Source organism: Trichoderma camerunense, assembly GCF_050948025.1.
Source record: "Trichoderma camerunense strain CBS 138272 chromosome Unknown V8C40scaffold_1, whole genome shotgun sequence".
In the NCBI taxonomy this organism is placed as follows: domain Eukaryota; kingdom Fungi; phylum Ascomycota; class Sordariomycetes; order Hypocreales; family Hypocreaceae; genus Trichoderma; species Trichoderma camerunense.
This window is the reverse complement of record NW_028145369.1, coordinates 3,117,395-3,140,714: the sequence shown is the minus strand read 5'-3', so window position 1 is coordinate 3,140,714 and position 23,320 is coordinate 3,117,395. Positions and strand designations below refer to the sequence as shown.

The following is a 23,320-nucleotide window of genomic DNA, read 5'->3' as shown; positions in this document are numbered from 1 at the left end:
CCCCACTGCAGGCCCCAAAATCTCAACCGCTTCGGCGCTCTGCAGTCAGTGGACAGCGCCGATTGCCTGCCCGGCTATCTTCTTCCCACTCCACCAATTCTCGCCCTCTCTTCTTCTTCTTTTCCCACTCTCGTCTCTCCTCCCACCTTCGACCTCGTCCCTCCCGAGCGGCTGTCCGCACGTCCTCTACACATCCCGACCAGTGCGATTCATCCCACAGCCTCGGCCGCTCTGGGCGACTCTCTCTAAACGCTGCACAAGTCAATGGCCGGCGGCGTTCGCTAGGCAAGGACGGATACTGCGCGTGGGAGCATTCCCCGCAGTACCCGGACTTTCCTGGACCGAACGGATCCCAGATTCGAGAATATCACACATATTAGGAGCAGGGTTGGAGAGAGAACGATTAACACTTCTTCTTTCTTCATATTCACTGGTAGAGCCGCAGAGCGGCGTGCTCGACGTCATCCGCAGCGCTTGGGACAATCTCTCGGAAGACGCAGCAACGCCGGAACAAACAGCCGATTTTTGTATCATCACCACCAACAATCCTCAACACGAGACCTCATAGCCATCGGCGCCAACTTCTAGCCTCCTTAAACAGCCAGCGAACCTACAATCACCGCTCCGACAACCTGCAACTTTAGACTTCTTCTTCCTTCTTCTTTTCGCCGAGGGTGCTATGTCTCACGACCAGTCCCCCGAACAAGCTCAGCCCTCCTCTGCAGATCATGCGTCATCACCCTATCGTCTTGCCGATTCTCCAATGTCAGCCATAGCAGGGGGTCTCTCCCCGCTGCACCGATGGACACTCTCCGCCTCCGATTCCCAATTCAATGCCTTGTCAGGCGCCATTGGCGGCTTCACGTCCGGCGTCGTAACTTGTCCTCTCGATGTTATCAAGACGAAGCTGCAGGCTCAAGGCGGCTTCACCTTGGTGGATAAGGGCCGGCATGTCGGCCACCCCAAGTTGTACAATGGGCTGGTAGGGACAGCCAAGGTCATCCTGCGTGAGGAGGGTATTCGGGGGCTGTACCGAGGCTTGGGGCCGATTGTGCTCGGATATCTCCCTACCTGGGCAGTGTGGTTTACCGTCTATAACAAGAGCAAGACATTTCTACATCAGTATAATGGTGCGTGGGTAGACTGTCATACTTTGTTCCTGCCATTGAACCTTGCCCGACTGACTCTCCATTGATGAACAGAAAACCCTCATATCGTAAGCTTTTGGTCCTCCATAATTGCCGGCGCCAGCAGCACCATTGTCACGAACCCTATCTGGGTCATCAAGACCCGCCTCATGTCGCAGAGCAATCCGAACACAGCTAGAGGCCATCATCACGCGTTTGCTCGCCCCGGCAATACCCCGACGGCAAGGCCGATTCTCCACGAGTGGCACTACAGATCGACCATTGATGCAGCGAGGAAGATGTACAGCTCGGAAGGCCTTTCTTCCTTTTATTCCGGCCTCACCCCGGCCCTTCTCGGTTTGACACATGTTGCTGTTCAGTTCCCTACGTATGAATTCTTGAAGACGACGTTCACCGGGCAAGGCATGGGCGAAGTACAGGAGGGGGAAAAGGCGCATTGGGCAGGTATCCTTTCTGCTTCCATCCTATCGAAAATCCTTGCCAGTAGTGCAACATATCCTCACGAGGTTATTCGAACCAGGCTACAAACCCAGAGACGACCAGTTGCGGGCGAGACCTTCCTGGTGGATATGGCAGCACCCGGAGCCAAGCCACCCGTGACCGGACCCAAGTATAGAGGCGTCGTCAATACATTCCGGACTATCCTCCACGAGGAAGGATGGAGAGCGTTTTATGCTGGCATGGGTACAAACATGATGCGCGCCGTTCCCGCTGCGACGGTAACAATGCTTACGTACGAATATGTTATGAGGGAGTTGAACAAGAAGAAGAATCAAGCTCTAGAGATAAAGCGGGCACTGCAGGAGCAGCCTTGATTGAGGCCCATCGGACAAACGCGGGTTATGCATCAGGCGGATTATTTCCAGAAGAGGATAGTTTCATCTACGGATGATACCATTTCCCTCCTCTTCTCTGTTTTTCATATGTTTATGGAAATGGGATTTACGAAACAATGAGCAAAGTATCACGGGGTCAGATATACCCTTCTTTCGGGCCCTTACCCCCTTTTATTCCACCCTTTTGGCCAAATTGTAGGTATAGAACAAAGTCTGATTTTCCAACCGGAATTTTGTAGCAGCACCAACTACACTCATATGAGATTCTGGGGTCCAGGCCCCGAATTTCTCTTCCTATTTATTCGTCAAATTTTTCGATTTTTTTCTTCTGTAATTTGCTTTTCCCCCTTTTTATCTGCATCTGGAGAGAAGTGGCGGGGCAGCGTTTCTGTGCTTTGCTTTGCATTGTATTTTCTTCTTTCTATGTTGTAACAGAAGAACGGCGATTTGATTGGAAAGGGGGGCGGATGGGAGGTGTTGGTTTTCGGCTGGTCTGGGGTGGGTTTACCTGTGTACATCTATCTATCGATATAGCAATGCAGACGAATACGATATCAAAGCCTCTTTTTCCCTATCACAGATTTGATTTAGCTGGACGGGTTTTCCAATTGCGCGATATTATGCTATTTTTGTAAGCCGCTTAGAAACGGGTAAGCTTTTGGATTGTGGATATGGGGATGTGGATGAAGTTTTTTAGTAGCGTTAAGGGGGCGTTTTGTTTGGGGCATCGTGCTGTCGTTGGTTGATTGTGGTAATTGGAATTGATCAATGCTTTTGTGTGATAGGTGAGCGTGATGTTCGAGGTAGGTATGTTTAGTCTTTGTTTGTAAGTGCCTATCTTATATGTCTAACTGTAAGACTTGTATGGCTGGAGTCTGTCTCCTGAAATACATCAATCAAAATAACGCCGTACAATATAGCTAGCCCCATAGCATGAAACCCCCATAAACAAGAAATATCTTATACAAAAAGCATCAATACATTTCCCCCATTCTTCAAAACACACGTTTTTACAGCATAGCCTTGGGAAAGTTACGCATGGCCTGCCTGACACCCAAGTCGCCGAGAATCTCCTCGGCACCACCGAGGATGGCGTCGAACTTGTAGGTGCGGTTGAAGTGCTCAATGTACTTGCCCATGCCGGACTGGGTCAGGCCGCGGCCGCCCCAGATCTGGACGGCCTCGTCGGCGATTTCGTGGGCGCCGCGGGTGATGCTCATCTTGAGCAGGCCGATGGGGCCGGCGAGGTGCTGGGCCTGCTGCTTGTAGGGCATGTTGCACATTTGGTAGGTGATGGTCTCGAGCCAGGACTGGTTGGACTCGACGAGGGCGATCATCTTGGCGAGCCTAGAGAGAGATTGTTAGATGGCTTTGCTTTGGAATTTGGGAATTTTGATTTGGAAAAGGGCTTACTTCTGACGAATGACGGGCTGGTCAATGAGGCGCTTGCCAAAGACGATACGCTGGTTGGACCACTTCAGGCACTCCTCGATGATGAAGCGCTGCGCGGCGAGGGAGCCGCAGGCCATGACCCAGCGCTCGTGGTTGAAGTTGCTGAGGATGACGTGGATGCCCTTGTTCTCCTCGCCGAGGAGGTTCTCGACGGGTACCTTGACGTTGTCAAAGGTGATGTAGGCGGTGCCGGCGGCGGGGGAGTAGGACGTCTTGATGGGCTTGGTCTCGACCCCGGGGCCGCGCTCAATCAGCAGCACGCTGAGGGCCTTGCCGGTGCGGACACCGACGACGAAGTAGTCGCAGAAGACACCGTTGGTAATCCACTTCTTGGTGCCGTTGACAATCTATGAAGGAACATATGAGTTAGAACGCTTATGCTTTCACAAAGAAGACGGAAAAGGAGAAGCAACTTACATAGTGCTTGCCATCGGGGGTCTTCTCAGCAGTAGTGCGGAGACCGGCAACGTCAGAGCCGGCAAACGCCTCGGTGATGGCCAGGCAGAGCTTCTTCTTGCCGCTAAAGACCTCGTCGGCAATCTTCTTCTTCCAAGTCTCATTCTTGGCAAAGTTGAGCACGGCGGTCAGGCCAATGGTCATGCCGGCCATGTTTCCGTCCTGGAAGCCTCGCATCATGGGGCGGCACATCTCCTGGCAGGCGACCAGGTCGTGGAAGTAGTCAAACTCCTCGCCCTTGACGACGTTGTTGAGCATGTTGACGCCGTGGAGGTGCTTTCCCGGGCCGAGGCGCATGTGCAGGATGCCGGCCTGGCTCATCTTGTCAATGACCTCCTGGCTGATGGTCCTGCCGGTGGCCTCGCAGTCCAGGGCCTCGGGCTTGATGACCTCCTCGGTGAAGACGCGGACGGCATGGCGCAGCTTGCGGTGCGAGTCCTTGAAGTAGGGGCTCTTGAAGTGGGGGGTCAACCACAGCGGCTCGGCGTAGGGGACGGGGCTGAGGTCGCCGGGCTGGGGCGTGATGACCTCGGGCTTCTCGCCCTGGACGGTGCCGATGGCGAGGTCGGCGTAGCGCGAGAGCACCTCGTGGCGGTGGAGGTTGTAGAAGGCAGAGGTGGCGTCTTGGCCGGCGATTTGCTTGAGCACGCTCTCGCCGCCGGGGTGGGCGTCGACGAACTCGGTCAGGTCGTAGACGGTGCTGTCGATGATGCACCACAGGGAGTCTTCGGAGGTGTGGTTGCGAACCTCTTCGCGGGTGAAGGTCTTTGCCGGGGGAGCCATTGTGGGCGAATTAATAAGGGAGAGAAGACGATGTAGATGGAAGAAAAGGGAGGAGGAGAAGAAGAAGAAGACAACGACGAAGAGGCTCAGGAGTTGAAGAGCTTCAGAGACACGAGGGAGAGAAGGAGAAGGAAAAGAAGTAGAAATCGTATTCGGGCGAGAAGCTTAAAACGGAAGCCGGCCTCAATTGCATTCCTGAGGACGACGTTGCTTTAAAGCTGGGGTCTCGGTCCTGATGCTGGCCGGCTTACTCCAACTCCAAATGCATCCAGCCGCGAGCCTCGGCAGAGCTGGGGGCGGGTACCATATTTTGGGGGAAATAAGCGGCGCGTGATTGGCCAGAGACGGTAGTGCCATTTTTGAGTTGCTAGTGGCACCCCGTACTTGGTAATTCGGCCGTGGCAGCGATGGAGAAAATCCATTGGTAGTGTTTGGATAAATGTAGACAATGACACGAGCATTTCTAGGATTTTATTTTGGTGTTCAGCGTGTATTCATCGCTATTCGTCTACGGTGGCTGCTGGCAGTGCTGGATGCCTATCTTCTGCCTCCAAGGGAGCCTGGGGCGGATCATTCGGGGACTTTTAGGGTTTAGACTTCAGCTGTGATCTCACCCTTGTTCCTCCAGTCAGCTTTGGGGGATGTGGTTTGGAGAGAGATGGGCTAATGCAGAGGCAACTCTTCTCAGAGCTTTTTCGTTTGATTCAGCCAACTTCATCCTCGGTGTGCGAAAGGTTAATGCCTTGGTCCTACGACGGAGTGTTTCAGCTGTAGATTCATTGTTGCCTGTGGGAAGCTTGCCTGATGCAGAGGTCTTACACCCGGACAGTATTATGGCATAAGCACCGATTGGTCTCTCATGTTTGTAGGCTACTATAATACACTTTCCAGGATCCTATTAGACCGGCTTCTTTTGTTACATTTACGGAATACCTTTGACGGACGGATAACTCCTGTGTATTTTCGTGGTGAGTTAGATAGTATGGTATCTGTCATTGCCCCGGAATGAGGGGCATCCGTCGCCCTGTGCTTGGCATCAAATTCTTAGATATCCACCATTATATAGTAATGGCTAGTAGCAGTCACTAGAGAAATGTAGACATAGCAGTGAATACTAGAGAAAGTAAAAGCGCCTTGGCAGACCAACCTCCAGCCTCGGCAAAGATCACACAGCGGGACCATTGTCGTACGAAGACCGAAATGGAGCGCTTGTGATTGGCTAGGGGGCTTTTTGTAGATTGTGGGGGCTTGATCTCACAAATCTGTGCCTGGGGCATGTGAAATGCAGTGGGACGATGAATCTGTGGGCTTCCCTGTACATACCGTAAGCACCTTGCTCTACCGCTACACTGGTGGTTATATAGAGTACTCGTAAATGATCTGGAGAGTGCAATTTAATCAGATGATACAGTAATAGCGATAATTCTTATGGGGGGAATATTTTTCTCAATCTGTTATTCTATTGCTGGATATGGCTGCTACCAGCTTACATCCACACTTGTCTTGTTATCTTGAGAGATGACCGTCGCAATTTCTCCAAAAAAAAAAAAACAGTTACGGCAATCCATATCTTACAATAGACTAGGATTATTATCTCGCTATAGGTCAATTCAAAAGCGATATCAGCTCGGGCATCCTATGCACAGTTGGACAACATTGAAGCCATAATCAGGCCAGGCAATTCTGCCGCTATACCGGAGAGAGCTGAATGGACCCTGAAAATGGAAACCAGCCTGTTTGGTGCTAATCCGGCCAAACAGTAGCCGTGGAATCCACTTCTTCCTCTGCGATGGACCAAATTATTCGGATCCCGGCGACGACTTTTTTTTCCAGCTTCATCTCGTTGGATGCGTTGGATCTGCAACACTTGCATTACGGCTTACGGAGTCAAGACTCGGTCAGAAGATAACACGCGACAACTCATCAAGGATTAGAGGTACTCGAGAGGTACATTTGATGCTTCGGATCCTGAGCAGCTGCAGCTTGCGTCTTGGTACATGTACGTTGACTCGAGTCTTTTTCCCCTTGTGTTTTGAGTCTCTTGGAATGGATGAAGCTGTAATAGTCTAGTGACTATGGCACTGTTTGAGATAGTGCGATCACCGGATGGCCATGTGTCTTCCATGTTTATTCTATACTTGCACACAGCAATTACACGTACACTCGTCATGGATTCATTAACATGTCGCTTTTGCTGAGGGAATGCGCTATGGCAAGCGCCGTGCTCGGCAATTTGGCCACCTCCAGTCACCGGACCTGCTGGCGCCTCGTGGCCTGGAATCAAGGCCGGCCTCGTGATCGACCAATAGCGCTCTTTTCATCTTATCTGCATCTGAAGCGGCAACTTGGCCTTATTATCTCGCATATTAGATTGTCCTTACTGTTAGGGGCCGGATTTTGTCTTGCTTTGCTTTGCATTGCCCCTGTTTATTTTCTCACTTATATCATTTTTGGTTGCCTCTTATCGTCTCATACATTCCTGGCTGTTAGCCAACTTGAGTCCTTTGCTTCAATCTCACCAAAGCATCCACTCTATTGGGAATCCCAGAGTCAAGTGACTGGACAATTCTCATCATACGCCTGCCGAGATCTACTTGGAGACCCTACCTACTTTTCAAGATGGATGCTTATGCAATGTACCCAGCTAGTCTCTCGAAACAAGCTTCTTCCAGAATATACCAGGATCTCTGGGCTTCACGAATCCACAGTCTTGTCCGGCTGGCCTCGGACCATTCGCTGAAGAAAACCGTAGCCATGGAGAGTTTCAAGCAGGTATAAGCCATTTTCCACCTATGCCTTTTACATGTACAGCCCACGATCTATTTTGCCGCACGCATATAAGCCACTTTACACAGCCTTTGGTGTCACCCAGCTGACTCCCATTGCCAAAACACATCACCATGCACTGAATCACTGGACTCTTCTCAAATGACTAAGACTGAAAACTGCTACTCACACAACTTGCAACAGCGTAGAAAGGGCGTCCCGGGTTCAAAACCACACGTGGGTATCGTTGGAGCAGGACTCGCTGGTCTCCGGTGTGCGGATATACTGTTACAAAATGGATTCCAAGTGACCATCATCGAGGGCCGTGATCGTATCGGCGGCAGGCTTTACCAGCAGAGACTTGGCAACGGCCACTTGGTTGATATGGGACCTAATTGGATACACGGCACTGACGATAACCCCATGCTGGACCTGGCAAAGCAAACGGGAACGGCCGTTGGAACTTGGGATCTGACGTCCTACGTCTTTAACGAGGAGGGTAGCTTGTTGCCGGTGCAGGAAGGAGAAAAATATGCCACTCTGGTGTGGGATATCATCCAGGACGCCTTTATACATTCCAACAAGTCTTCTGCAGATATCGATGATAGTATAAGTCTGTTGGATTTTTTCAAAGAAAAGGTGGTGGAAAAGATTCCCGAATCCGAGGACAACTTCCAGAAGAAGAGAGAGACGGTGCTGCAGATGTCTGAGATGTGGGGTACTTTCGTCGGCAGCGCCGTTGGTCGACAGAGCTTGAAGTTTTTCTGGCTGGAGGAGTGCATCGAGGGCGGTAAGTTGGCCTGTGTTTCGTGTTGTTTCAGGGAAAGGAAACTGATGTTATCGCGTGGCATGACTCTTAGAGAACCTGTTTTGCGCCGGCACATACGAAAAGATCCTGCAAGAGGTCGCACGGCCAGCGCTTTCACATGCCACAATCCAATTCGAATCAGTCGCCGACAAGATCTCCCACAGGACAGAGCAAGATGATCAAGTCCGAGTCCAGCTCAAGGGCGGCCAAACCTTGGCGTTTGACGAGGTCGTCGTCACATGCCCCCTGGGGTGGCTGAAACGAAATCTCACCGCATTCGACCCTCCCCTGCCGTCAATGCTCACAAAGGCCATTGGCTCCATCGGCTACGGAAGCCTTGAGAAGGTTAGTTGGCCGTGCCTGTCCTGTGCCTGTGCCTGGATCGACGAATGAGGACTGCTTCACGGAGATGCTAATCTCGAACCTGCAGGTCTACATTAGCTTTCCCAAGGCATTCTGGCTGCCGGCCGAAGGCGATGGTCGCAGAGTCCAGGGCTTTGCCCAATGGATCGCTCCCAGCTATCATGCTGAGAACCCTCGAGGGTGGAATCAGGAGGTGGTTGAGCTGGCCAGCATTGCGCCTGAAGCTGCTCACCCCACGCTGCTCTTCTACATTTACGGTGAGCAGTCCGATTACCTGACTGCCAAGGTGGCCGAATTGGACGGCACGGATAAGAAAGACGCCTTCCTCCTGGACTTCTTTAAGCCATATTATTCCCGGCTGCCGCAGTACTCTGAAGAGTCGCCAGACTGCCAACCGGTGTGCTGTCTCTCAACCAATTGGGTGCGCGACGAGCTGGCGGGACACGGCAGCTACTGCAATTTCCAGGTCGGCCTGGCAAACGGCGATGAGGACATCAAGACGATGAGACAGGGTTTGCCGGAGCAAGGGCTGTGGTTAGCAGGCGAGCACACGGCGCCGTTTGTCGCACTGGGGACGGCAACTGGGGCGTATTGGAGCGGAGAGTCGGTCGGCAAGAGGATAGCGGAGGCATACGAGCATGAGCACAGCGTGGAAGTGGCTCCATAAGATTTGATGCATTGGTGTACTCGTAAATCTGAATCCATTCATTGTACTTTGCCTATCGCAGTCATCTGTGATAGTATTACTATATATAAATATACTCTACTGTACACTTATCTGCATCACCGTCAGATTCATTCCTCCCATTGGACCATCGCCAAGATGGAGCGCAGGCAGCATCTGGAGCCAAAACTTGGGATGCTCAGATGCCTAACGACTCTGCATGCGCGGATGCATCTGTGGTTGGCCTCTGGCCCTATCGACCTATCTCTGGTGCTGCCGTGACCCGCCGATCCACTGCTAGATGCATATGCCAGCAATACGGACATTGGCTGGCCAACCGGCTCCAGGGGCGCAGATGCGTGCGCTGTCTGGGATTGACGTGATATCGCGATAGGGAAGCGGTGGTGTTTTCATTGGACGCTCTAGCAATGGATGTTGCACTGCCGATATCAGGCCGTAGCCGGTGGCCTATTTTCAGTGGAGGATTCTCCATGAGACGACCTGACCTGACCTGACGCAGGGTACCTCCGCGCATGCGACTGACTGACGTATCTGGGAGGTACCAGCCGTCGGGCCAATGTTCAAGGTTAGCACGGAGCAAAGCGGAGCTGGCCAGCACGAACCTGCGCCAGGTACAAGCCCGGTGGTACTCGGTGTAGGGCAGTGACACTCTGGTACTCCCCGACTGACGTCGCCAACGGCTAATCGATAGCGGCCCCAGCGGTCAACTGACGCTGCAGCGCCCTGTCTCTGCCTGCCATGACTCCCGCGAACGTCACGAGCTAGCGGGTGAATGGGGCCCTCCAGGGTCCTTGATTCAGGCATAGCGCTGCCGCCATAGGTATAGCTGCGTACTCACCAGGTATCGCCTTAACTGCCTGGGCAGCTCATGAGTTCCCTCCAGCCCCTCGACCGCTTGACTTTCCTTCCGCCTTGACCAGTCTTGTCCACTAAGCCCCGGACAAACTCTCTCTTGCAGCAAGTTTGGAAACCATCCATCCATTCTTCATCTCGCTTCTTCTGCTCCATCCAGCAGGCAAAAGCCGCAAAAGCCAAACCCTTCCTTGCGCCCTGCTTGCTCTCTCGACAACCTGCTCTCGCGCCTTTGATGCCTCGTCGTTTCGCCGTATAATCATGAACCTCGTCCCCGCATTTGGCCGGGGGTCTGTTGATATCGCGCCTACCACAGCGTTTGGCTGGCTGTTCTGGAGCCGGTGACGATTCGATTTAACTTTTTTATTTGCTCTTTCGTCGCCAGTGCTCAATCACCTTGCCTGCCTCTCCTCTCTCCACCTACGAACCATCCCGATAATACGGCACCTCGGGACGAACCACCATGGCTGGGCTTTTCCAGTCCTTTCGGAGCTCTAGCATGCCTAAACGGCTGCTGCGATATGCTTTATCGCGGCTGGAGCTCCTCGACTCTGACGCTTTAGACATGGACAATCTAGATCTTGCGATAGGTAGAAATACAGTCTTCGAATTTAGGGATGTTGGAGTTCAGCTAGATGTGAGTCTTTTGATACTCTGTTGGAGGACGGTCAGGCCGTTTGACACAATGGGGAAGAGACTAACATCAATTTTAGAAACTGGAGAAGCTGCTGAAGCTACCCGAGACGTTTGCGATACAGAAAGCCAAGGTTTTACTCCTCCGAGTTACCATTCCGATGGACTTTTACACGAGCCCCATATCTATCGAAGTTGATGGCGTGGATGTCAAGCTGAAAGTGGTAACAACGGGTGCCAAGTCCAAATCGGGCCGCTCAACTTCGGCAGCCAACAACGACGACGATGCCTCAGCAGTTCCGAATACTGTTGACCTTGCGCAATCATTCCTCGAAACGCAGCCATCGTCGGAGCGAAGAAAGCTCGAAGCGGCGCTAGCTGCAGAAACACAAGATCTCGGCGCATCCACTTCCATGAGCGATGACAGCAGCGAAGATGAACCGATCGTGGGCACTGGGCAGCCCTTGTCGCTGCCGGGCTTCCTGGCTGGCTTTTTGCAGGGAATCGTTGATCGGATGCAGATAAGGATCAAAGGCGTGGGGTTCCAGTTAGATATGGATATTCCAGTGGATATGAGTTCATCAACTACAGAACCTGTGTCTTTCCAAATAGCCCTGGAAGGCATCGACATCGAGGGTGTTACCACGAGGAGCGAGGAGTCTCGAGCGTCTGCCGTAGCAGCGCCCAAGGAAGGAAAACGACAGATCTCTCTAGACAATGTCCGCGCCTATCTAATATCTGAGGCCAACGTCTTTTCTACCCTGACTCGGTCATCTTCCATGACTTCGCCGTCGGCAACATCTTCGCCTCTTAATACCAGGAATCCACCTTCAAGGCAAGCTACCTCCTTGTCTACGGAAAGTCTGCAAACGCCAGCTTTTGCGCCTTCCTTCACACCGTCGATGATGTCCTCCCGGCGAGGGTTCCATGGCCAGTCGTCGCAGTCGCCTCGAGAAAGCGTTCATAGCCAGCGCATGTCGACATCGCAAGCGAGCAGCAGTAATCCATCTATCCAATCACTGCATTCGAGCTTTTTAGATCAAATGGCCGAGTTGGATCAACCAAGCTATCCTTTGGGAGATAGCGAAGAAGCTCTTGGAATTCCATACGACCTTGACTATCAGGATGAGGGTATGCCGGATGACGAATGCCCTTCGACTCCCCGCGCCTCGCTATCCCGAGAATTCAACTCTCCTGATAACGCAGTATTTCACTCACCCGAAGATCCTGAATCGAACTACTCATCGCCCGCAAGGAGATTGTCCGATAGTGGGCTGTCAAGATCACAAGACATGGAGGAGCAGATCTCACAATCAACCTATTCCTTATCGCGACAGCAGGAAGATATTGAGCCGTCTGGCACTCACTCTTCCACGGAGTTCGGGCCTGAGGGTCATTATGAGCCAGGGAATTTGGCTGAAGATCTTTCGCAATCACATCTATATACCCATGAGGAAGCTGAGAGCATGTATATGAGCGCTTTCTCAAAAGCAGAGAGTCAAGCCGACATATCAGGACTTGAAATTTCTCAACACACACTCCCCCCACCCGTTGATCCAGCAGTCGAACAAGCTGTTGAACAAACGGCCCTACCACCAGAAGAACAAACAACAGAGCTCGCTCGGACCCCTCCAGCCTCTCCAAAGCGAGGTAACCAATCTCCGCCTACATATGCGTCTCCCAAGTCCGCCATGCCTGGTGGCTGGGATGACAATGCCTCTCAAGGCTCATCCGGATCTGACAGAACAATGTCCCATCATGCCGTGACGAAGGAGCATTCCCCTCCCAGGGCAGATATACCAGAGCCTCAACCTCAGCCAGTTTTTGTGTCTGAAGCCGAGCACAAAGCCGAGTTCGAAGTTGAACAGAAGCCAAGCTCTCCGGCAATCAAACCAGCTCCTGCAGCTGAGGAAAGGAGCAGCTCGATGGAAACGGATGAGGAGTCACAACACGAGGATGCCGCCACTCCAAAAGGGCCAACACGAGTTGTCAAGGAAATTTTACATCTTCAGACAATTTCTGTATATATACCTACGACACATCAGCATATCGAAATGGAAGAAGACACTTCTGAATCGGTTGCGGAACTTGCCAGGGCGATGAGCAATTCGGTCTATCCTCAGGCCCCTGGAGCCTTCTCCGTACATGCGCCAGCATCTGGCTCCGTGTTCGATCACAGGCCCCACATACGACGAACTCAGAGCGTTGATAATGTTCTGGAGGTGGATTTGTCCCCAGTTTCGATCCGTTTTGATGCTTCTCTGGCATTTGTGCTTGCCATGATTGTTGGAAAGCTTCTCGAGGCAGTGAAAAATGACAACCCTGTCAAAGCCCCAAGCAAGGGCGCTGATAATGCGCAGCAATCAGATAAGGTGCCGGAAATCAAGGTATCAGTTAAAGAGATATCTTTGGATTTCCTGAGTCGACTTGGCGGGGTGACAGACACTCCTCATCGCCACCTGGATCCCTCAGCATTCATGTTTGACCATGAAGTTCTTCTCAACGCAACATTGGGGAATTTGGCCATTTCCGTGTCACCTGTCAAAGTGACTGCCCATCCCGCCGGAAGAGGTAAGCCAGAGAAGCAGGATGCCATCCAGACAACGATTGATCTGGAAACTTTCCGTTTCGGATACACCAATGACGACATTATCTCTTTTGACAAAGCCAGACCGATGAGTACGTCTGTAAGGGACACTTTTCTGTCAAACGGACATGATGTAGGCATCAAGATGACACAGTCCAAGGACAGCGTCAAAACGGAGATTGAGACGCTGCCATTGGCTATCCGTATGGATCTGCAAAGACTTGATGAGACCTTTAGCTGGTTTGGAGGTTTGAGCAGCTTTCTCAATATGAGTGCCTCGATGACTTCTAGCCCATCGCCTACACCCAAACCGCCGCCGAAGCCAGCCTCAGCGCAGCGGGCAAGAGGTGTACGATTTGATACACCCATCAACCCGGACGACAAATCGGCTACTTCTGAAAATAAAGTCAATATGCGGATAGGCGGATCCTACATTGAGCTCCTTGGGAAAGAATGCAGCTTTGTCGCTGAAAGCAATGCCATCAAGCTCATCAGTAGAGAGGAAGGTGTCGGAGTCGGGTGTAGCATGATGCGCGTGTCTGGGCCTTATCTAAAGAATTCTATGGCGGATCCTGCTATCAATACCGAGATACTCGGCATGCGGTTGGAGTTTGTGACGACTCCAAACGATTCGGACCTTGAGAAACTACTTGGGTTGATCACGCCCTCCAAGGCCAAATTTGACCACGGAAGCGATGAAATCATGGTTGATACTCTTATCCGGCAACGGAGGAAAGGCTCGGTACTCAGAGTCGGAGTGGAAACGCTGAATGTGCGGGTGAAAAACTTGGCTCAGCTCGAGGTTCTTCCAACCCTCGGTGAAGAACTGGCCAAGCTGTCTACCGTGGCGAAATATCTCCCTGAAGATGATAGGCCTGGGCTCATGACTCTTGCAAAAGTTAATAAATTCGGCGCGAGCGTTGACATTGGCGGAACCCTTGGACAGCTTAGCAGCGACATTAAAGAGCTGGAGGCCGCGCATATTACTGTTCCGTCTTTGGTGGCTATTGCAGTCTCGGGGATATCTATCAAGCGCAACAAGACCGAAGAGCTCGTCAGTTCCTCAATTCTATATCCTTCGGCTGAGATTGCGAACCGCGGCCCGGTTATTATGGCAAGAATGATTGGAGACGACATTGAGCCCGTTGTGAAGCTGAACCTACAAGACATCAGCATCGAATACCGCGTTCCAACGATTATGGACGTCCTTGGTCTGGCCAATGACGCTACTCCTCAGGACTTTGAAGACAGCCTTGCTGCCTCAGTCGCCAGTCTTGGCGATCACGCCCACGCAGCATTGGCACGGCAGCAGCCCCCATCGCCCACGCAGTCCACTACGAAGCAGAGTAAGCCAATGACTTTGGATGTGTCGTTTCGGGACTGCCTTATCGGCCTAAATCCCCTCAACCAAAAATCAAAGATGGTCGTTGTATTTACAGACGCCCGCCTTGCTGTAGTCCTCCCTAAGGACGAGGTTACGAACGTGAGTCTCGACGTTAACAAGGCGTCCATTCTGCTCACGGATGATGCTTCGTTGAGCACATCGGATCACCGCGTTTCTTCAAGTGCAAGGCGCCGAGCATCTTCATCAGCATCACCTCAAGTGGTTTCAATGTGTGCTCAGGGGTTCGTCGACATTTGCTACATGTCGTCAGCAAAGGTTACCGTCAGTGTCGCCCCAAATGCAGATGGTGAGAAGCAGGTAGAGGTTGAGGTTCGGGACGACCTTTTGGTGCTGGAGACTTGTGCAGACTCAACTCAAACTCTAATAAGTCTAGCAAATGCCCTTTCACCACCAACCCCACCAAGCAAAGAGAACAAATACAGGACCAAAGTGATGCCTGTGCAAGACCTGCTTGCGTCAATTTCAGCCGAGGCATTTGGAAAGCCGGAAGGGGAATACGACTTTGATCAAGACTTTGCGGGTGCACAGGAGATGGCCAAGAGTCAGTCCGACGCTGGCTTTGGGGGCGACTCCCTTCGCGTTGAGTCACAGTTCTACGGAGACGAGCTTGGGGGTGAAGAGCTCTTTGATGCTATGAAGCTTTCTGCCACATCACAGGACGCAAGGATGCAAGGTACCAACTCGGCAGTATTTAACACTGGGCTTATGACTTCTACCAGCTACATCTCCGAAGACAGCGATGATTTGTTTATTCATGATGACTTTTACACGGAAAACGCCGCCGAGGAGCACGCCGCCAAAATTTGGAACTCGAACAAGAACACGTACGACAAGGCCCCCGCAAACTTGGTGAAACGCAGCCCCCTTAAGGTGTCTGTCAGGGATGTCCACCTCATCTGGAACCTATTTGACGGCTATGACTGGACCCATACGCGCGATATCATCAGCAAAGCCGTTCATGATGTAGAGGCAAAGGTCTACGAACGACAAGCACGACTCAGCGGGCAGCAGATTTTCGAAGAAGAAATCGAGGATGAAGAGACGATTGGCGACTTCTTGTTCAATTCCATCTACATTGGAATTCCAGCCAACCGAGATCCACAGGAGTTGGCTCGTGCGATTAACGAAGGCCTTGCTGATAATGCAACGGAGACGGAGTCTGTCGCTACAACGGCAGTGACGGCCACGACGAACCGGACCATGCGTCGAGGATACCCCAAGTCACGGCGCTTAAAGCTACAACGAAGCAAGCACCACAAGATCACCTTTGAACTCCAAGGCGTCAATGTCGACATGGTTGCATTCCCCGCTGGTGCTGGAGAGACGCAGAGCAGCATCGATGTTCGGGTTCAGAATCTTGACATTTTTGATCATGTTCCCACGTCGACATGGAAGAAATTTGTGACGTACGACCAAGATCAGGGCGAGCGTGAGATGGGCACCAGCATGGTGCATCTCGAGCTCCTCACAGTGAAGCCGCTACCGGAGCTAGGAGCATCAGAGATTGTACTTCGAGCGACCGTGCTGCCCCTGAGACTCCATGTCGACCAGGATGCTCTCGACTTCATCACTCGCTTCTTTGAATTCAAAGACGATAGCGTTCCGGTGCACTCATCACCCAGCGATGTGCCCTTCCTACAAAGGGCCGAGGTAATGGATATCCCAGTCAAACTAGACTTTAAGCCGAAACGAGTAGACTATGCTGGTCTTCGGTCTGGGCACACGACCGAGTTTATGAACTTTATTACACTGGAAGAGTCTAGGATGGTCCTCCGGCATGTAATCATTTATGGAGTCACCGGCTTTGATCGATTTGGCAAGACGCTCAACGACATTTGGTCGCCCGATGTCAGAAAGACGCAGCTTCCAGGTGTCGTGGCAGGTCTAGCACCCGTGAGATCCCTGGTCAACATTGGCAGCGGGTTCAAAGATTTGGTTGAGATTCCCCTCAAAGAATACCAAAAGGATGGTCGCATCATTCGAAGCATATCCAAGGGGGCTGCGGCGTTTGCTCGCACGACCGGAACGGAATTGGTCAAATTTGGAGCGAAACTGGCCGTAGGCACGCAGTACGCTCTACAAGGGGCAGAGGAGATGCTCAGCGGCGGGGCTCGGCCTGAGGAGGGCTGGGAAGACGATGACTTGGATGCAGACGACAAGAAGCAAATCTCGCTGTATGCAGATCATCCCACGGGCGTGATTCAAGGCATCCGGGGTGGTTATAGATCGCTTGCCAGAGATGTGAACCTGGCACGAGATGCCATTATCGCAGTGCCAGGCGAGGTGATGGAGAGCCAGTCAGCTAGCGGTGCTGCCAGAGCGGTTCTCCGACGAGCGCCGACCATCATCTTCCGACCTGCAGTGGGTGTGACCAAGGTCATCGGCCAGACATTGATGGGAGCCACCAACTCGATTGATCCCCACAATCAACGCAGAATTAACGAGGTAAGAGCCTGGTTCATAGGAATTTGTGTTGGAAGAAGAAACTGGCTAACAGTCTGATAGAAATATAAGAGGCATTAAGCATATGCTGGAGAGAGATGTGTCGTCTCACCTAATAAGAAAAAAAGAAGAGAAAAAAAAGTTCAAATGTTTGACGATACCTGACTACTATATACCTGAGAGAAGCATCTTTGAGTTTATTGCAACTGGCGGTTTTATAAAGCGGTGGCACACGTTGCTCGAAGGGAACAAGCGCCAGGGTTAGAATTCTCTCCTTTTCCTGTACTGCCTTTTTGAAAAGGCAGTATATAGCATAGTTTGGCGGAGGGGTTTTGATGACAGTAATGTCCCATTTCTTTTGCGTTTGGGAAGGCGTTTGGATTATCGAACTATACCTGAACAGAATGATGTTTGTTTTTGATTCCCTCCTTTTTTATTTGGATAGTACTGGGATGGCTTGGAATGGGATGGATTACAAGGATAACTTACAGAATGACGGCTCAAGCAAAGCACAGATATTACAATATAGACAGCGCCTGCGGGTTATGGATATATACAAATAGAGCTGTGAATTGAAGTTCTCGAGGGTGCATGCAAAAGAATAGGTCTATTCGCTTTTTGTGGTTTGTATCCTGGATGTCTATAGTACCTATGTGCATTAGTATATATACATATTTTCATGTGAGATGCAAAACCCCAGAACATGATCAAGCCAAAATCGCCTACCCATAAATAGAATTTGGTCTAATGAAACAGGATCAACTGATCCATGACCAATATACAAAACCCCTTCCTTTCCTTTCTTTCTATTTTTCTTCTTTACTGTATTCAAAATTCATCATCGATGCCGGCCTCCTTCTCAGCGGCCTTCCTCTTCTTATTAGTATCTATCCACCACTTGTGCGACTCTTCAGTCCCCGTCCACTCGCCCTCATCGTTGATCTCATCCCACGGTTTAGGGCTCAAGATGTAGTGAATGTTCTTCACCTCGTCGTCCCTCCAGATCTGGGCGTGCACGCCATCCCAGCGCAGCGTCTTGAGCGCATTATACGTATAAGGCAGCGGGACCCAGCGGCCGCGATAGAGATCGGACAGCAGCGACTGGTCGGCAAAGTCCATGTTGACGGCGTCGGCCTCCATGTGGGCGAGGATCTGGTCGTAGAGCGCGGCGGACGGGTTGACGACCTGCAGGCCGCCGTTCATGAAGCCTAGGGGCCCGACGGCAGGGTCTGCGCCGACGGTTTGTGCGGTATCGGGGTCGGAGTGCTGGCTTGTGAAGGCGCAGTTTTGGGGGATCCAGTTTTTGGGGTAGTGTGGTTTGCGGAGGGGGTTGCAGACGCAAGCGTGGCCGGCGGCGAAGACGCGCTTGGAGGAGGAGGAAGATGTGTCGCCGGATTCGTGGATTTGGGGGTCGTCGAGGGGGAGGTCCATGAGCTCGTCCATGTTGCGGAGGACGAGCATGTCGGAGTCGAGCTGGACGATGCGGGAGTATTGAGTTAAAGAGAAGGGCACGAGCTTGCTCCAGCAGTCGTAGAAGCGCGGGTCGTTGGAGTAGTCCTTTCCGTTGGTGGGGAGGATGTAGTCGATGCGCTGGGAGGGGATGCCGCGAAGTTTGAGGGCGTGGTGGCCGGCTTGGGGGAAAGTATCTGTGTAGAGGGCGACGAGGGGGTATTTTGAGCCGGCGGCGCGGAGAGAGTGGTTGAGGGTGAGGAGGCCGGGGAGGTAGGCGGTGTTGGTGATGAGGGTTGTCCAGACTGTTTTAATTGTATGGTGGTTAGCTTTTGTTTGGTGATGGTGTGTTTTTTTGGTGTTGATGGTTTTGAGGGGATGAGACTTGCCTTTGTCTGAGTCGACGGCCCGTTTCTTGTCTGCCATGATGAGGATTTGGGGTTGGATATTGGTCTGGAGGGATAGATGGGGACTGGATGGATATCCAGTGAGCGAATTGAGTGCTTTGAGGGAGTTTGGACGCGGTGGCAGCGTTTGGCGCAGAGTTGGCGCAAAGATGGTGATGGCGTATTAGTTATTAGGAATCGGCGGGGAGGTGGGGTAGCTTTTTTTATCTACTATCTAAAGTGAGATTTTGTTCGATGATGCCATTTGACGAGGGGCCGGACAAGGGCCGGAAACTAAGAGACGGGCTAGGCCTTGAGATGGATTAGGGAATTTGACGTGGTGGAGTGGAGATAAGTTTGATTGATTTATACGCATTTTTGAGGGATATCTCGATGTTGTCTAGGTAGAGATGAAGATGTGGGGATGGAGATGGAGATGGGGATAGGCATGTGATAAAAAAGTTTGATTAAAAGAGAGTTGATAAATAAGAGTAAATAATATATTTACAGAAGAAGAGAGAGAATGAAGAAAATAACCAAGTCTTATACAACAAAAAACATGCTCCCTTATATACCCCTCCAAGTAAACCCAACGGCTCTAAAAGCATATTAACTCATGAGACGAAACTCAATAAAGGCGACTGCCACGGGTTAATAGCAACAGGTCCATCGTCGTCTTCGGTCCACTTGTAGTCCTCAAGTGGTACGTCCTCCATGACTTGGTCTTCCTGGCTGTCGCAAGCCATGGGGTACGGCCTCACATAATCCTTGCTGGAGAAATTGATTGTATTTGCGACTTTATAGACGCCCCAGATGTCCCAGGTCTCGGTAGGTGTTATCGAACGAAGCGGTAGCGGTGTCGTGGGAGCGAGGGGAGGACTGACGGGGACGAAACTCGGGGCGTATGGGCTGAGAGGCTGAGAAGAAGAGGTCCAGGATAAGGAGCGAGGAGTGTTGCTGTTGTTGGTGTTTGTGTTTGTGTTGTTGCAGCAGCTGGCTAGACAGCGCTGGTTGACTGAGTCGTAATGATGGAATTTTAAGTGCTCGTAGTCTGGCTGCTTCTGGAATGATCCGCTGTGTGAAGACGGTGATGGCATTCTCTCGTTGGGGGCCTCGATTGCCATGGCTGTGGATTCATCAAATAGACCAAGACCGGACGGCAAGTATTGATATGGCTCAGGCGTCGCGGGTGGCAACGGTGACACTGACGCTCCAGATCCTAATCCCAGAGGTCCAGTCAATGTTCGAACGTCTGCTCTTGGCCCGAGAGGAATCACGGCGTCCTTCTCCAGTCGACCGCTGCCGTATAAGCCGACATAGTCGGGGCTGACTTCTGGATATTCAACTTCGCCCCGTGAGTTTACTCTCTCCTTGGGTCGCAACTGGTGGAACATGACTGACGCAGACGCCCGCAGAGTCGGATTCTGCTGCGCCATGGCTTCCAGCTCGCCCATTTGCACTCCCGCCTCGACAACCGCCCAGGCAGCTGCCGAGGGCGGTCTGTTAGAGAGCTCCGTCTCGGATAAGTAGCCGCAGGAGATGGCCAGTGTTACGAAGAGCGACCAGACGTCTTGCTTCGTAGTTAGGGGGTATGTGTCGACGTATGTCTCCGGAGCCTTGTAGTAAGTTTTATTTATGTCGGTTATAGCGAGGGGTTGGGCGAGGGCAAAGTCCGTGAGCTGAAAGTGGAATCCTGGGCCGCTGGCCTCGACGAGGATGTTGGTGGGTTTGATGTTTCGGTGGGACAGGCCTTCTTCTTGGAGGTATGTGAGTGCGGAGAGCATTTGAATCGTCAAGCAGTAGAAGGCGGATGTTTTCAGGTTTAGATCGTATTGGAGAGGGATGAGGGCGTGGAGGTTGCTTGGTTTCGGGGGGATGACGAGGAGTGCCATTCTGGGTCGGACAAGGGCGTAAAGGATGGGAACAATGTTGCGCTGTGAAATTTTGGATCAGCTTCGTTTAAAGATGAGGGCTTTGAAAGATTTATATGTGGCATAGCTCACATGCCTGGCTTTCTTGATGGCGGTAATATCTTGCTTCAACCGCTCTCCATGTGCTGGTGTTGAAATGTCGAGTTTTTTGATGGCTACCATGTTGTCTAGCTTTTTGTCGTAGGCGCCGTATATTTGGCCATGAGTACCGGTTCCAAACAATTTGAGGCCCATGAACCCCTCTGAGAGGATGGCGGATGTTAGTTTGTCGCCCATGGCTACTTCGACTTTGAGGGCCGTGTGGCTCTATTGACGAGTGGTGATTGCTCAAGGGCGATGGGATGAGAGAACTGCACGAGATGGATGGAACCAGACGCTTTTTCCATTGGCAGCGCGTGTTCCTTTTATACAGTCAAGAGAATGAGACAGTTCATAATATTCATCCTCTTATTCAGGTACTAAAATAAGGCGAGGATTAAAACAAGGCGGTGGTGGCCGCTGCAGTTTGCATATTAGTCGGGGTCGTATATTAGTATTGTCTTATATTAGTCCTCTCTACAAGCACGCAAACATGCAGTAATACCAGCCAGAACATCATGGTTGCAAAACGCTCTTGACCGGTGACAGGGATTCTGTGCTTCTCATAGCCTAGTTGTCTCATTGCAAGCCGCGCCTTTTGCTGTATAATCACCCAATCACACCGGTGGTCGACACCGCTAGAAGCTCATCCCGCCTGGCAACAAAAAAAAAAAAGCAAAGAAAGGCTCTTATGCGCAAGCATATGCCGTGTGACGGGCTGAAAGACGGCTACTGGACAATCATATGCGCCAAGACCGCGCCATCTTTAAGCCATTCATCAAAAATTGAGAAACATTGCCGGGGGGCGGATCGCTTGACGTGTCATATCTCAATCTGCCCACCGTTCGTGAGCCAAGAGATGAGCAGGCCGGCAGACGAACGCTGTGGTCAGTCTCTGGTTCCTGTGGTATTGCCTTTCGGGGGTGCATGATTCGTTGGAGATAAGATGATCTTGAGATGGTCGCCAAAGAGGGACGAGTTTCTCCGCCTGTTAGAGCATCACGTCGCGGCTGCACGGCAGATGCAGAGCCTGGATCCAAATAGCCACTTTGATGTGATTGGATGTGACATTGCTTACCGAATGCAAGGGAGAGTGGGCTGGAATATAATAGTAGAAAGAAAGACAGCCAGCATCAGATTCGGAAGTCCATCCGCGGCCCGTCCCGGTCACTTAGATATGGTGTCCCATATACTTTGCCTACGTTTGACTCGTATATACCTTTAATATGGTTTCTCTACAAGTCGTATCACGAAGAAACTTAATACCTAATGCCCAGAAAGCTGAGGTGGAGAGTCCGCGGAGGATTCTGCTGACAGGGGAGAGGATGATTGTGCTACAGTACCTGCACTAGCTTCCCCTCAGCCGCATTAAACCTGGTAAGACAATTCAGTTGCGGTCTGTCCTCTTAAGATGCTCGTTCTTTTCTTTTCTTTTTTTTTCTTTCTGTGCCGTCTCCCCCTTGCAGTGTTGAGGGTCCGATCATTATAGTAATAGGATTGTTTGCTGCTGCGGCAGTGACGGGCCTCCTTTTCTCTTGCATGTAAGGGGTGGAAAGCATTGGTGTACGCGCGTTCAACCAGGTGTTTGGTCTTTGAGAGCTGAAATGACGTCTGGGAGTGAGCTGAGAGTTGAGGCGGGGGATTTTACTTGACATTCATGGATTTGACCCGTCAGATTTCTTTGTCTTGGGGTCGTGTCTCTGGGGAAACGATGGGGTGGGATTCAATGATATGTCACATGTGCTCCGTAGATTGAACTGTCGTGAATGATCTTCTGCTGACTTTTATGTCGTTCCGCTGGTAATGTTTTCATGATAATGTTTGTTGATTTGAGCACCATCTTTCCACTGCTATGACCTGTCTGTAGACGCATGCATTAGAGGACCACATCAGCCTCAGTTGTAAGCATCGGCTTTGGAGAGCAATTTATAGCTGAGCTTATCACGAAAATTGTACCAAATTCTTCAAGGAAATACCATAGAATATAGTGCTATATATGGTTTTTATGCCTTTATACACACAAGGCTCTTTTACGAGTTGATGTAAATGTTCAAAAGTGGATATATGCTCATCGTAGTATGTGCCGAGCCAAGACTCTGAGCATTTCAATGATCCTAGCTTTTCCGTTTCCCCAATACTAAAACTATATTTGGCACTAAATACATCACTGCCAATCACTACTGTTTCTCCCATTGACTGACATAGTATCTTTATTCTGAGCCTGATATCTATCTGTGCGACAGATTTCCGCAATGTCTTG

At 51.3% G+C, this 23,320-nt stretch overlaps 7 protein-coding genes across 7 annotated transcripts; 3 read left to right on the top strand and 4 right to left on the bottom strand.

Annotated features, from left to right (window-relative positions):
- Positions 1 to 241: 241 nt before the first annotated feature.
- V8C40DRAFT_18821 (mitochondrial carrier domain-containing protein) lies at positions 242 to 2,074 on the top strand. The gene is made up of 2 exons (XM_083211830.1): positions 242 to 1,130; positions 1,203 to 2,074. The coding sequence occupies exons 1-2, from the start codon at positions 680 to 682 to the stop codon at positions 1,961 to 1,963; spliced, it is 1,212 nt and encodes a 403-aa protein (XP_083079639.1). The 5' UTR covers positions 242 to 679; the 3' UTR covers positions 1,964 to 2,074.
- A 707-nt stretch (positions 2,075 to 2,781) lies between these two features.
- Positions 2,782 to 4,932, bottom strand: V8C40DRAFT_231286 (acyl-CoA dehydrogenase/oxidase). Its single transcript, XM_083212891.1, has 3 exons — positions 3,854 to 4,932; positions 3,398 to 3,783; positions 2,782 to 3,331 (listed from the first exon to the last, which is right to left on the bottom strand). The coding sequence occupies exons 1-3, from the start codon at positions 4,673 to 4,675 to the stop codon at positions 2,995 to 2,997; spliced, it is 1,545 nt and encodes a 514-aa protein (XP_083079638.1). The 5' UTR covers positions 4,676 to 4,932; the 3' UTR covers positions 2,782 to 2,994.
- A 1,457-nt stretch (positions 4,933 to 6,389) lies between these two features.
- On the top strand, positions 6,390 to 9,389 carry V8C40DRAFT_231280 (flavin monoamine oxidase family protein). The gene is made up of 5 exons (XM_083212890.1): positions 6,390 to 6,674; positions 7,320 to 7,447; positions 7,646 to 8,231; positions 8,302 to 8,594; positions 8,680 to 9,389. Exons 1-5 carry the CDS (start codon positions 6,632 to 6,634, stop codon positions 9,277 to 9,279), a joined length of 1,650 nt encoding a protein of 549 aa, XP_083079637.1. The 5' UTR covers positions 6,390 to 6,631; the 3' UTR covers positions 9,280 to 9,389.
- On the bottom strand, positions 9,297 to 9,835 carry V8C40DRAFT_231279 (uncharacterized protein). The gene has a single exon (XM_083212889.1). It carries the CDS (start codon positions 9,809 to 9,811, stop codon positions 9,530 to 9,532), a length of 282 nt encoding a protein of 93 aa, XP_083079636.1. The 5' UTR covers positions 9,812 to 9,835; the 3' UTR covers positions 9,297 to 9,529.
- A 611-nt stretch (positions 9,836 to 10,446) lies between these two features.
- On the top strand, positions 10,447 to 17,424 carry V8C40DRAFT_18740 (uncharacterized protein). Its single transcript, XM_083211817.1, has 3 exons — positions 10,447 to 10,786; positions 10,863 to 17,219; positions 17,280 to 17,424. Exons 1-3 carry the CDS (start codon positions 10,613 to 10,615, stop codon positions 17,295 to 17,297), a joined length of 6,549 nt encoding a protein of 2,182 aa, XP_083079635.1. The 5' UTR covers positions 10,447 to 10,612; the 3' UTR covers positions 17,298 to 17,424.
- Positions 17,425 to 17,808: 384 nt separating this feature from the next.
- V8C40DRAFT_231276 (nucleotide-diphospho-sugar transferase) lies at positions 17,809 to 19,227 on the bottom strand. The gene is made up of 2 exons (XM_083212888.1): positions 19,055 to 19,227; positions 17,809 to 18,970 (listed from the first exon to the last, which is right to left on the bottom strand). Exons 1-2 carry the CDS (start codon positions 19,089 to 19,091, stop codon positions 18,045 to 18,047), a joined length of 963 nt encoding a protein of 320 aa, XP_083079634.1. The 5' UTR covers positions 19,092 to 19,227; the 3' UTR covers positions 17,809 to 18,044.
- A 314-nt stretch (positions 19,228 to 19,541) lies between these two features.
- Positions 19,542 to 21,308, bottom strand: V8C40DRAFT_279563 (protein kinase family protein). Its single transcript, XM_083221251.1, has 2 exons — positions 21,055 to 21,308; positions 19,542 to 20,985 (listed from the first exon to the last, which is right to left on the bottom strand). The coding sequence occupies exons 1-2, from the start codon at positions 21,256 to 21,258 to the stop codon at positions 19,666 to 19,668; spliced, it is 1,524 nt and encodes a 507-aa protein (XP_083079633.1). The 5' UTR covers positions 21,259 to 21,308; the 3' UTR covers positions 19,542 to 19,665.
- Between the last annotated feature and the right edge of the window lie 2,012 nt (positions 21,309 to 23,320).